Genomic DNA, 13,221 nt, shown 5'->3' with positions numbered 1-13,221 from the left:
CTTCACACTTGTGGCGCTCACGACAGTCAATAGAAACCAAGGACAGAATTTGTCACTTAGATTTTATTTCTAGTATAAGAAACTAAACGAGACAAAACTTTAACTCATTTTAAAGCCCATCTTGGCCATCCCCTTGCAGTATTATTAGCATGAATAATGTTTTCCTATGGCTGAATAATCCATATTTTCCTGAAGTCACACTTCAAATGCAAAGATATTTGTCCTTTCCTGAGCTAATCAATAACTCAAGTGTACATAAAAAGAAAAGGAGTACTTGTGGCACCTTAGAGACTAACAAATTTATTAGAGCATAAGCTTTCGTGAGCTACAGCTCAATGAAGTGAGCTGTAGCTCACGAAAGCTTATGCTCTAATAAATTTGTTAGTCTCTAAGGTGCCACAAGTACTCCTTTTCTTTTTGCGAATACAGACTAACACGGCTGCTACTCTGAATCAAGTGTACATGTGATTTTTCCAGAACAGTGATAAATGCTGCTCCCACTAGGTAAGAACTGGGGGCACTGGCAGAGCTATAGGTGGAAGTGCTGGTGTGCTCACTTGTCCTATAGAGATGTTACAGGGAAGCAGTGAGATGATGGGTCTTCGTTTGAAGAGCACAGGCTGTGGTTCATGCTCATTGAGGTGCTGATTCAGGAAAGTACTTCTGCACGTGCTTAAAGTTAAACCCACACTAGTCAAGCACCTCCCTGAACTTGGATACTTTCCTGAATTAAGGGCTGAGAGAACTGGTTGCAGAGTCCTTGCCTGCACTAGTCTATGTTGGGGCTCTTCTCAATCCAGATGGGGTCCTAATGAATCACCAACACCAGCTCCAGTACCAACTGAGCTTCTGGGGCTACCTAGAGCTGAACCTGCATCTCTTCAAAGAGCTAAAGAAATCCTACTCCAAAGTCTTCTCTGACCCCGTGACACAATTCACAGACATGGTTAAAAGAGAGAGCTCTGATCCACACTGCAACATAGAACTGAATTTCAACCATGTTCCCCAACACTGTTGATTTTTGTAGACTAGATGGGACCTGTCTCTTTCATAGAGGCATGAACCAGAAGGGGTCAGGAGTTGAGTTGTCCCTTAATGGTGATGTTGTTAACATTCTATGCACATTTTATGCAGAACACAGATGTAAGTAAGCCCTATCTTTCATATAACATTCACACCAGTATCTAGTATGAACTACGGAGCGGCTTCTGCCATTCCTCAGTGTGATGGAACATTTCACTACTTTAGCTCAGCAAATAGTTACTATGGTCTGTTCTACCACAACTCACTGAGCTTAGATTGCAAGCTCTTCGGAGCTATGTGTTTGAACAATGGGGAGTGAAACCTCTGGCTGCTACTGAAACATGAACATGTAATTATAGCAACAACATATCAAGTGCTATTGACACATTGTCTAGCCAGATGGTCTGATCAAGATCTCATCTACCTGGATGTCACCATTTGCTTGGCCAGTAGAATTTCTCCCCAGTGCCTGATATTTCCACAGTTCAGGCTTTCTCACTCTAATGGCTTCAGCTTGTTATTCTGCTTTGCAGTCTTCATTACCCTGGTAAGTTTATTTTCTTGCCATGTGGTTTGATCCTTACACTTTCACTATGTTTATGAGCTCTCTTCTCTCCACAACATGCCCATATCAGATCCCCTTTGCTTTCCTTGACCCACAATCTTACACAGTCTCTTCCCCTCACACCCATATGCCTGATCATACCCTAGCTCTCACTATCAACAACACTCCTCTTCCATTCTGCTCATGATAATCTTATCTACACTGACCACTCCTTGGTTATGCTTGGACACTGAACCACCTTACCCCTCATAAAATTACCCTGTTTCATTGCTCCTAGAAACTTGATCCCACTAAACTTTTCATCTTGGCTTGCTCTCTGAATCCCTCCTTTCTTGACCCTTCTCCTACAGTTCTCTTACTTATGGTGCTGTCCAACTTTTTGCCTTTTACCAATCTGACCCAATCAAAAAACCACCTGTAGTACACACCAGCTCCAGATCATTACAAGCATGAGTTGAGCTTTATAAAAAATACACACTCATCCCATCACTATATCCATTAGGAAATCTGTTCACATACAAAGGGATGTTCTCAGCAATGCAAAATCTCCCTCTTCCTCACTTGCTTTCTCTTCCTTTACATTAATCCTCTTCTCTACCCATCCAGCTCATACTTACTTCTCAGCATTTCCTGGCCAAGTACAAGGGATTTGCTTCCTTCTTTAAAACTGTGATTTCCCCCTAATTTGTCCTGACATCTCCTCCATCCTGACATCTCCTTCTGACTACCAGCCTGAAATCAAGCTATCTACTGAGCAGGTGCCAATGATTTGTTAATATTCTGTTGTTCTATTGATATTTCATCAGCTAAATAAAAGGCAATCAGAGTGCATTGCAACAACTTTTTAAACAGAGTTCCACAGCATGACAGGTTAATGGCTACATTTATAGACCACAACATTTCTTTCATCAAATCTTTGGTCCTACTGAAGTAAATGGCAAAACACCCATTTACATCAGAGGGACCAGGAACATATAGCAACTTATATGTATATATTCACATATTATTAAAACATTCACAAAATAAGATGTTCCATTGCATGGGCTTCTTCCCCTGGGGAGACGATCAGAGTGCAAACATGTGCCAGATGTTAGTCACATTGCTTAATGCATGTCTGGAAGGCGCTCAGATATACTACAGGTTTCAGAGTGTTAGTCTGTATCCGCAAAAACAACGAGGAGTCCTTGTGGCACCTTAGAGACTAACAAATTTATTTGGGCATAAGCTCTTGTGGGCTAGAACCCACTGCATCAGATGCATGGAGTGGAAAATACAGGAGCAGGTATAAGTACATGAAAAGATGTGAGTTGCCTTACCAAGTGTGAGGTCAGTCTAATGAAACAATTCAATTGACGGCAGGATACCAAGGGAGGAAAAATAACCTTTGAAGTGGTAATGAGTGGCACATTTCAGACAGTTCCCATTTCAAAAGTTATTTTTCCCCCCTTGGTATTCTGCTGTCAATTGAATTGTCTCCTTAGACTGACCTCCCACTTGGTAAGGCAATTCACATCTTTTCATGTATTTATACCTGCTCCTGTATTTTCCACTACATGCATCTCATGAAGTGGGTTCTAGCCCTCGAAATCTTATGCCCAAATAAAGTTGTTAGTCTCTAAAATATACTATAGTGATGACTGCAGCGTAAGAACCTATATCGAATAGATTGGAGAGTTAGGAGCTCAAATCCCACTGAAATCCAATGAGACCTGGGCACCTTGGTAAATCCCGGACCAAGTCATTACAATAAAAACGGCAGTATGGATAGTCACTTTCACATTTGCAATACCATAAAGGCAGTAAGGGTCAGACTGTGCCATCCCTACTCATGGGAGTAGCACCTTACTCCAGGAGTACTTCCACTGAACTCAGGGGCACCGCTTTTGAAGTAAGGCACTACCCAGCATGAGTAAGAATGGCAGAACTGGCACTAAATACACAGAAGTATTTTTTTTCTTTATTATGGATGCTGTGGGCCTGATTCTTGTTTATACCTTTTGGACCATGTTAATTAGACTTACCCCGCTCTGGCAGTGCAAGGGGCCTTACAGCTGCCGTACAGAATTAACACTGCCAGAGCAGTGTGAATGAGTGATTGGGAACTAGGCTCTGGGAGTCCCTCATTCACCTTCTCTTATGAACTCCCCACATGTTTATGGACAAACAGCAGCCCTGCTCTTCACACATCTCTCCAACTATTTTCTCCCTCTCCTTCCTGACAATGCCATTGTCCCTCAGACATTTCTGACATAAGCCAGTCCCTCAAAACCCCTTTCTTCCCAGACCCTTCCTTTCTCTCCTAGTTCCCTGTTGCGCTTTGCTCCCTTTTTAAAAAACCCTCCCTAGATCCTGAAACACTTCACCTGACATCCTGGCTACCACCTTTCCTACCTCTGCTAATTTCCTGAGAGAGTAGCCCTCATCTCTCCAACTACCGCAGCAGCATAAGTATGCTTCTCTGCTCCAGCCCTCGCACACAAACTGATTTTCTCTATAGACCAAACACCTTCTCCTTTCCAAGGACCAGGGTTCATTCTTCTCCTTGAGCCTTCAGCAGTCTGAAGTCCTTCCTGGTCCTCCTACAGATCCGTGTCACTGCCTCCTTCCTGTCAATGTTGCATTCCTGCCCTCTTTTCTCTGGTGGTGGTAATTGTTCTGTACCACAGCCCTCTTTGGTAGAGTCCCATGAGCCCATTTTTGATCCTGTGCTATTTCCCATCCACCTTTTCCTCTCTCATTTGTATACCTTATCTAATGGCTTTAGGCTGAGGCTACTCCACCATACATACATACATACATATTTCTACAGCTTTGATGACCTGTGTCGTCTTCATAAGTTCCGTAAGCTAAATACCTGATAAACTGAAGTTTCTCTTAAGCAAGAGCTTAAGAGAACCCACTACTTTTCCTCCATTCCCCTCCTGTACTTAGATATCCTGGCATCACCAGTATCAAAAGAAACGTGAAGTGAGCCTTGACCCTGGTTTTGCCGTCTCCTCCCATATTTCCAGTATCTGCAGATTTTCCTATTGTCGCTATTATTGTTTACGTACAGCGCTGCCTTTACCTGAGCTCCAACTCTGTTGGTATCCTCCTCCATGTTTCCATCTCACCCTACCTGGATTATGTCAGCTCCATTTTGTTGGCCCCTCTCTTCTCCAGATAGCAGCATGAACAGAGTGCCACTGACCACTTTCACAGGTGGACAGAGAAGCATGACCTCATCACAGATGCATTCAAATGATTCCACTTGCTCCCAACTCATTTCAGGATGCCCTCTTTGGTTTTTAGGCTCTCTGTGGATTTGCTTCTACCTACATAGATTCATAGATACTAAGGTCAGAAGGGACCATTCTGATCATCTAGTCCGACCTCCTGCACAGCGCAGGCCACAGAATCTCACCCACCCACTCCTATGAAAAACCTCACCCATGTCTGAGCTATTGAAGTCCTTAAATCATGGTTCAAAGACTTCAAGGAGCAGAGAAGCCTCCCTCAAGTCAACCATGCCCCATGCTACAGAGGAAGGCGAAAAACCTCCAGGGCGCCTCCAATCTGCCCTGGAGGAAAATTCCTTCCTGACCCCAAATATGGCAATCAGCTAAACCCTGACGTCTGCTCCCACCACCTTGCTCAGGCCTTCTCTCTTCCCCATTATGCAGTCTCAAAGGGTTGAGAATATAATGGTCCATTCACAGCCTTGATCAACGGGCACTGCCTTCCTGCATCTCCAGCTAGTTTCAAAGCCCATCTGAAAATACGTCTCCTTTCCCTTTGCCCATGTCTCCGAATTTCTTGCTCTGTCTGGTTTTTTTACTTTCACTTTGGAGCTCTGTTATTTAACTCCATAAAACATTTAAAACACTTGACACAATAAAGAAAATCACTCAGTTGCAGTGCTCACTGAGTGCAGACTTGTTCATCTAAGTTAATAACTGTTTTGTGTACACAGTGTCCTGACCCATCATAGTTCTTGGGGCACTGCACGGACAATGCTAGTTAAAACACCATAAACTAAACAAGATACAGTAAATAAACCACAATAGAAAGGTGCCTAACTGTTTGCCACAGGGGGCGGGGTCACTTTAAAGAGAAATTGACTCTGCCAAAGTAGTTTTTAATTGCTGTTTAAAAGGATGGAATGAACACCAATAGGGCGATGAGAGGCAGCATGGTCTAGTAGTTAAGGCACTGGACTGGGACTCGGAAAACTGAGACTCTGTTCCTTGCTGTGCCAGTGACCTGCTGTGTGACTTCATGCAAGTAACTTCATCTCCCTGTACCTCACTTTCTCCTCCCTCTCTTTGTGTCTGTGTTATCTACTCAGACTGTAAACTCTTCAGAGCAGAGACTATCATATCTCCTGTTAGGCTGCTCTTAGTTGGGACTCTGGGTGCTATAATTTAAACATAGTGACACAAATAATAAGGGGGATTAACTGCTGCACCCTAAGGGACCAACAACACTTACAATAAGGTGCAAAGGGGGACCCCTTAAAGGCTGGGGGGCCAGAGCACAGTTATATGTCAGCACAGATATTAATGCAGCAGCAATCACAAACCATGGACATGTCATCCACAAGACCTTTCTCAATCGCTGCTCTCAGCCTATTTCCCCTGCTTCCTCAATGATATTTTCTAATCCATCCATTAGGAGAAGTCCCCCGTCCTACCCTGATCTACAAGGACCTTGCAGGACATTAGAAGCAGCCTGATGCAGAGAGCTATTGTATTTAAATCTTTATTTTCATTCTATCAGCAACAGCTGGTTCTGCTTGACACCCAGAGCTTTGCCTTGCTTCCTCTTACCCACAATTCTCCAGGCCAAGACAACAAAGCGGCAGGTGAGATCACTCAGGGCTTTGGCTAACACAATCCTATTTCCAAACACAGAGATTAAGGAGTGCTAGCCCCCTCTAACTGCAACTGCACAGAGTAGCTGCACAGCCCGTCCCACCTCAGAATGACTGGGTGATACTCTGGGCTCACTCGACAGTAGATTAGGGAGGGAGAGTGCTGGGGGAACAGGATGCTCTGTTTTAAAAAGCTGTGTTTGTTATTTTGGGAATCAGTCTCAAGCAAGACACTTTGGATATGCTGGCCTGTGAATACTGCCACCTCTAATAAATATGGGCTTTATTATCAGTACCTGGAGTGAACAGTTAGAACGGCCACACTGGGTCAGACCAGTGGTCCATCTAGCCCAGTATCCTGTCTTCCGAGAGTGGTCAGTGACAGATCCTTCAGAGGGAATGCCAGAACAGGACAGCCAGTCTGAGCTTCTGGCAGTTGGAGGTTTAGGGACACCAAGAGCATGGAGTTGTGTCCCTTAGCAATTTTGGTGTATTGGAATTACAGCTGTGTTCAGCACCTGCTATTGTTTATATGAGGACACTTACCTTTATTCAGTGAAGCCCTGATCATGTAATTGTTTCTGAGTTTCTGTGCAGAGCCCAAGTGAATATTGTTACAGAGCCAGCTACTTATTTAATACATTATTTGTAGTGCCAGCATGTATCTTTTAAATAAGGAGTAGAATGCTTTATAAACTGGGAGGGTTACTCTGCTGGGCAAACTATTGCCCTTCGGTTAAAGATGAAACCCTTATGGCACAATAACGCTCCCAGACATTCCTGTTGCATTTGCCACTACATCTTTTGTCCGAGGGCATTGGTGCCACTGGCTGTCACTTACTTTTCAACCCCAGGGGCAATCATTTTTGACCCAGAGTTCCATCCCCTCTGTCTATCTCTAAAGACAGAGAGAAAATCTCAGTATTTCTAGTTAGTTAAGATACTTGTAGAAAATATATATACACAATATATTATCTCACAAAGGCTTAGCTATTTCTCTGTCTTGTAAAAAGCATTAACTTTTACATGTTTACAAGGTAAAGAAATAGCTAATATTAATAATACTAATAACTCTTTTAGTTCACTGTTTCTTCATTTGGAAATGCTAAAGGGTCTGACTAACTTATTCAAAGGCTCCTTTGCAACACTGGCAGGGAGGATAATAGAAGAGGTGGTTCATCTATTGAATATCACTTATGGTAGAAAGTTTTTCTTAAAGAGGAAGGCCTCACAATGTTTCCTAAAGATGGTAAGACTTTGGATTTGCAAGATCCCCTCAACAAAGAATGCTTTGTTCCCAGCTCTCACATGCTTCCTCCTGGGCTGTAGGTTCTGCATTGCTCCAGAGGTATACGGCAGCTGTGGTGGTTCAAAGATCAAAATTGGCCTTTGGTGTAGCTGGGGCTTGATCCATTAATAGCTTTGAAAATTAAGACCAAGACTTTAAATTGGCATTGGAAGCTGATTGGGAACCAGCGGAGGGATGTGAACACAGGCCTGATGTACTCACTGTGGCCTGAGCCACATAGACAGTGGGCAGCCACATTCTGTACAAGCTGAACCCTGTGTATCATCTTCACATTCAGATTCAGATACAAAGAGTTATACTGATCCAACCTGGTGGTGACCAATGCATGGATCTCTGTGTTCAGGCCCTCAACTAGGAGGAAGGGACAGAGCTTCCTATCAAGCTGGAGGTGAAAGAAGACATGCTACCTGGTTATCCAGGCTTAGCAAGGGGTCAAACAGGAGCCTGAAGCTTTGCACGCATCAGCTGAATAAAGCTCCACTGGCAGAAGATCCCTGGGTCCATCAGACCCAAGCCAGCTTCATGAATGGAGAGGTATGGTACAGAATTTAAACACAATTTAATTTGAATTTGAACACTGTTCAAAACACAAGGAAGACCTGCTGTTTACAGTGTTGTTGAAGCCGGGATGGTCCCAGGATATCAAAGAGACAAGGTGGGTGAGGTAATATCTTTTACTGGAAGAACTTCTGCTGAGGGAAGAGACAAGTTTTCAAGCTACCCAGACCTGAAGAAGAGCTCTGTGGCATTCAAAAGCTTGTCCCTTCCACCAGCAGAAGTTTGTCCAATACAAGATATTCCCTCACCCGCCTTGTCTCTCTCATGAAGATATGTTGGATTTGGGTGAACACTAGTTAGAAGAACAAGAGTATTTGTGGCAAACTAGATACCATTAACTTGGGTTTGAATAGAGACTGAATAGAGACTGGGAGTATCTGGGTCATTACATATATTGAATCTATTTTCTTAAGTATCCTCACACCTTCTTGTCAACTGTCTAAATGGGCCATCTTGTGATTATCGCTACAAAGGTTTTTTTTTTCCTCCTGCTGATAATAGCTCATCTTAACTAATTAGCCTCTCACAGTTTGTATGGTAACTTCCAACTTATCTGTATGTGTGTGTATATGTATGTATGTATGTATGTATGTGTGTGTGTGTGTGTGTGTGTATATATATAATCTTACTATATGTTCCATTCTATGCATCCAATGAAGTGAGCTGTAGCTCAGGAAAGCTTATGCTCAAATAAATTTGTTAGTCTCTAAGGTGCCACAAATACTCCTGTTCTTTTTGCGGATACAGACTAACACGGCTGCTACTCTGAAACTAGTTAGAAGGATATTAATTTTTAGGGAACTATCCTGTAAAATAACTGTTTCCACTCTAACAAGTTTTTCAACCTTAAAACAGCCTTAAGACCAATGATTTCTTTAAGATCTCAGGATATTTTCCCCACCTCCCTCTGGACATCCAAGAGCCTTTTGTGCCAACAGGAGTAGTACACACTGCACGGTGGGAACAATTCTGCTGTCAGTTATAACTGCATAAATCTGCAGTAAAGCCTAGGCCCAAACCTGGGCTGCTGCTGAGGAGCACACACTGCAATTCAGGAGAGCACAGTTCAGGTGGTTTTTAAGACCAGTTTTCAGACTTCCAGTCCTGGGCTGGCTGTACCCTGAGTCTGTCGCTTGGTATAAACTGGAGTAATCTAAATTAGACCAGCTGCCAACAGCCCAAGGTGCATTTCATAGATTCATAGAGTTTAAGGCCAGAAGGGACCATCTGATCATCTAGTCTGACTGCAGCTGACAGTCAGGGCTAAAACTCCAGGGGAGTTACTGTGGATTTACACTGGTGTAACCAAGAGCAGAAGGGGTGGTACAAATTAACTGACATAATTTAGTCAGTAAAAAGAAAAGGAGTACTTGTGGCACCTTAGAGACTAACAAATTTATTAGAGCATAAGCTTTCGTGAGCTGTAGCTCACGAAAGCTTATGCTCTAATAAATTTGTTAGTCTCTAAGGTGCCACAAGTACTCCTTTTCTTTTTGCGAATACAGACTAACATGGCTGCTACTCTGAAATTTAGTCAGTGTTGCTGTAGGACTGCCCAAGAAGCATCAGACCCTCAGAAGGTGAGGAGGGGGAGGGCTTGTTCTGTGCCCATCAGAGGAAAAGGAAACAAATGATTAAAAAGACAATCAGGTTAAAAAAAGGTGTGCTTGGGAGCTCAGTGCCTGGCTTAGCCTGGGGCATTTAAGACCTGCTGCTGTAAAAGGTTTGGTCCCTAAGGGAAGTACTGACAAACCCTTCCTTACAGTGCTACTATCAGATGGTAAACAAACAACTATTATCTGACGCCAGTGGGAAGTCACCAGCCTCAGGGACAGAGTGCACCGGCACTGACAACTGCTGCCAGCCTGGAGATAGATGGCTGGTCTGCTACTTTGCTTCTCAGTGGGTCACTTTTACACTGGGGAGTCAGATCTTAAAGGTAGCGATGCCACTGCTGTGCCACTCCGAACCTCTGCAGCCAGCCAGCCAGCCGCATACTACCCACCCCATCTGTTCTGTCATCCCTCACACACACCTGCTGGCTCGTGCTCTCACACACACTGGGCTATTTCCCTGTCGACACAGTGCATGTTACTCCCTCTCATTCATGCTACCCACACCAGTAAAAGAATATAGGCATGTGCCTGTGAAATAGAGAAACTTCACAAGGTTGGTTTAGGAATTGGATCTCCCAGAAGTTCTCTAGGAGCTGCTGGCAGTTTTTTAGACTCTGGGTTGGGGGAGCAAAGAATTAAAATGTCCTCAGGGGGAGTTCTAACAAGCAAAACAGACTGGGCCAGATCCTCAGCTGGTGCAAGTCAGCACAGCTCCATTAACACTTGTCACACTATTTACACCAGCTAAGGTCTGGCCCAAAGAGTGCACTAAAGCACATGGGGTGGGGGGAAAGGTGTGTTTCAAAATGTGGTCACTAACATGTGTTAAAATGCTAGCGTAGACAGGACAAGTTGTAGTTTTAACATCTCTAGACCTTGTCTATTATAGGGTTTTAGCTGTGGCATTTTAAAAAAAACACCCCTCTCTCCCAATGTGGACATACCCTGTAAATAAAGGGTGCAGGTGAATAAATCCACCTCTTTGTTGACTACAGGAAGGGAGAACTAAACCAGTTGAGAAATCTCTCACACTTTTAATCGTATTAACAATTGAATTGTCCTTGCAGAGATTTTCCAAGCAAATTAATGTGATTTTAAGGCAGTGTTTTCTTTTCACACCATGATCCCAATCATTCCCTAACAAATGACACACTGTGGGTTAAACAGTAGGGGGCCAGATCCATAGGTGGTGTAAATCGGCATAGCTCTCCCACCTGTAAATTTAGTCCTATGGTCCTATGTGTCTGTGCCTCTTATTGTGAACAACTATTTCAACAAGAAACTTGCATTGCGCTATACTGCGAGTATTCACCATGCCAAGAACTACTGTACCCCCAAATCTACATTTATTTCCCTGCCACATGCTTGCCAGCTTCTCTTAGTACTTGGTGTTGCAGGAGAACGAGGGAGTTTGAAATGCTGCATTTTAACAAATGCACTGAGTTCTAGGAGCTAAAAAAAGTGTGAATCAGGACCAGTGCTGCTGTTGGTAAAAGACTTGTGAAAATTTGAAAAGCAAACATGTCTTCATTCTCCCAATCAGCTAAGGAAGAAAAGTAATACAAAATTAAGCTCCTTACCTTGATATTGCAAAAGATGTTCTGGTAACAGGTGCGACAGTTTTGGGGGCTACTGCTGATGCCTGGAGCTTTGCTGTTTTCAGACTGAACTCCCATTGTTTGGTTAGAATTGCTATTGGAGGCCAATGCACACTGTTTCCTCTCTCTTTTCCCTAACTTGCCAGTAAATCAGAAGAATACCAAAATGCTGAAGTGCTCAGCTGTCTGTTGATATAAACCTCTCTCCTTCCCTTCCTCCAGCCCGGATTCTGATAAGTCACAACTGAAAGCTGTCCAAGCATGTGAGATTTAGTGAGTGTGAGCATGAAGTTTTTATAAGACTGTTTTCTGGAATAGTGATGATGAAACTTTATTTCTCCTCCCTCTTTTCTTGTGTGTGTAAAGAGAACTTTAAAGGCACAGGGAGGCTGAGCCAGGCTCAAACACCATCCCTCCCAGGCAGGTATGAGTAACAATCTGTCACACATATGACATTCCAATGACAGGTCAGCGCTCTCTCTCCCCCCACGTCATGTGGATCATAGAAGACACCAATGCAGAGTTGGATCCCTTAGGCAGTGCTGCAAAACATTTGATACAGCTTTCCCACCATAAAGATATTCATGGCCTCAATCACCCTCTTTTCGCCCCCCACCCAAAATCCCCTTTCCTAGCAGAGTTTGTATAACCTAATGAAAGCTAGAGGCTCCAGGAAGAGGGGCTTTGCTTTGCCACTCTTAACATAGAATATCAGGGTTGGAAGGGATCTCAGGAGGTCATCTAGTCCAACCCCCTGCTCAAAGCAGGACCAATCCCCAATTTTTGCCCCAGATCCCTAAGTGGCCCCCTCAAGGATTGAACTCCTAACTGTTGGTTTAGCAGGCCAATGCTTAAACCACTGAGCTCTTATTAACATGAAAGATGCCAGTAAATCACAGTGATGGGCAGCAGGAAAAACCCTAATAGATGGAGCTGATCCATCTTTTAATTCAGGTGTCCTAGAGAGAAAGGGTGACAGGATGCCTGCTTGTCTTGCAGACTATGTTTGTGTTAATTTTCCTTTCATGTCTCCAGCAGGTGAGACTGGAAAAGGGAAACTTTTAGAAGCAGAGAGCAAGCGAAAGAAAGAAATCTTTCTCTCAAGCAGGTGGGAGGTTTGCAGCACACACAACGCTAGCATGTTCTGCTCTCTGCTTGTTTTCACTTGCAGAAAAACTGCGTTTGTAAATTTCCAGAGAGCTGTTCTTTCAGAGACCTTGCTGGGGTTATGTTTGCACAAAGAATTGATTTATTTAAACTGCCTTACGCGGGAGGGTGGGGGAGAAGGAGTGGAGGGCAGGTTTTCATTTGCTCAGGAGGAGGAGCTGGGTTTCAATTTGAATATTTTTCTCAGAAATGCCAGACTGAATAGATGATGCCTGAGGCTTTCCAATGTGTACAATCATGCAGGGGAGAGAAAATCTGGCAAAGGGATCCCCTAGGAAATAACAGTCTAATTTATTTTAGTGTTCTTCAAATGCCTTCACACCAAACACACCAAAAAGCCTAGTTGGAAATTGCTTCTTCCTAAGGATTGTTCTAGTAGGGAGGTGATCTTGGGGATGATACGATGACCTGTAAATAAAGCTACACATGATCCTGAACACTGCTTCATGCGGCCAGATCCCTGTACCCACACAGGAGCCCTTTGACTTCAGTGGGGCTCTGAGTGGATACTGGAGTCTCGCTGCACAAAGCAG

The 13,221-nt window shown here is 43.7% G+C and overlaps 1 protein-coding gene across 3 annotated transcripts in view; it reads right to left on the bottom strand.

Moving 5' to 3' along the window:
- The window catches only part of SLCO2A1 (solute carrier organic anion transporter family member 2A1), an 83,521-nt gene extending 71,623 nt beyond the window's left edge, over positions 1–11,898 (bottom strand). The window contains exon 1 of one of the 3 annotated variants that reach the window (XM_038416073.2): positions 11,504–11,898. In XM_038416073.2, the coding sequence (XP_038272001.1) occupies positions 11,504–11,599 (96 nt within the window). In that variant the 5' untranslated portion in view covers positions 11,600–11,898. The remainder of the gene's footprint in view (positions 1–11,503) is intronic. The other 2 variants (XM_038416072.2, XM_043492263.1) reach the window with 2 other exon arrangements.
- Positions 11,899–13,221: the final 1,323 nt, after the last annotated feature.

Source organism: Dermochelys coriacea, chromosome 9 (assembly GCF_009764565.3).
Source record: "Dermochelys coriacea isolate rDerCor1 chromosome 9, rDerCor1.pri.v4, whole genome shotgun sequence".
Classification (NCBI taxonomy): Eukaryota; Metazoa; Chordata; order Testudines; family Dermochelyidae; genus Dermochelys; species Dermochelys coriacea.
Note: the sequence above shows the minus strand (reverse complement) of the source record. Positions and strands in the feature narration are given on the sequence as shown.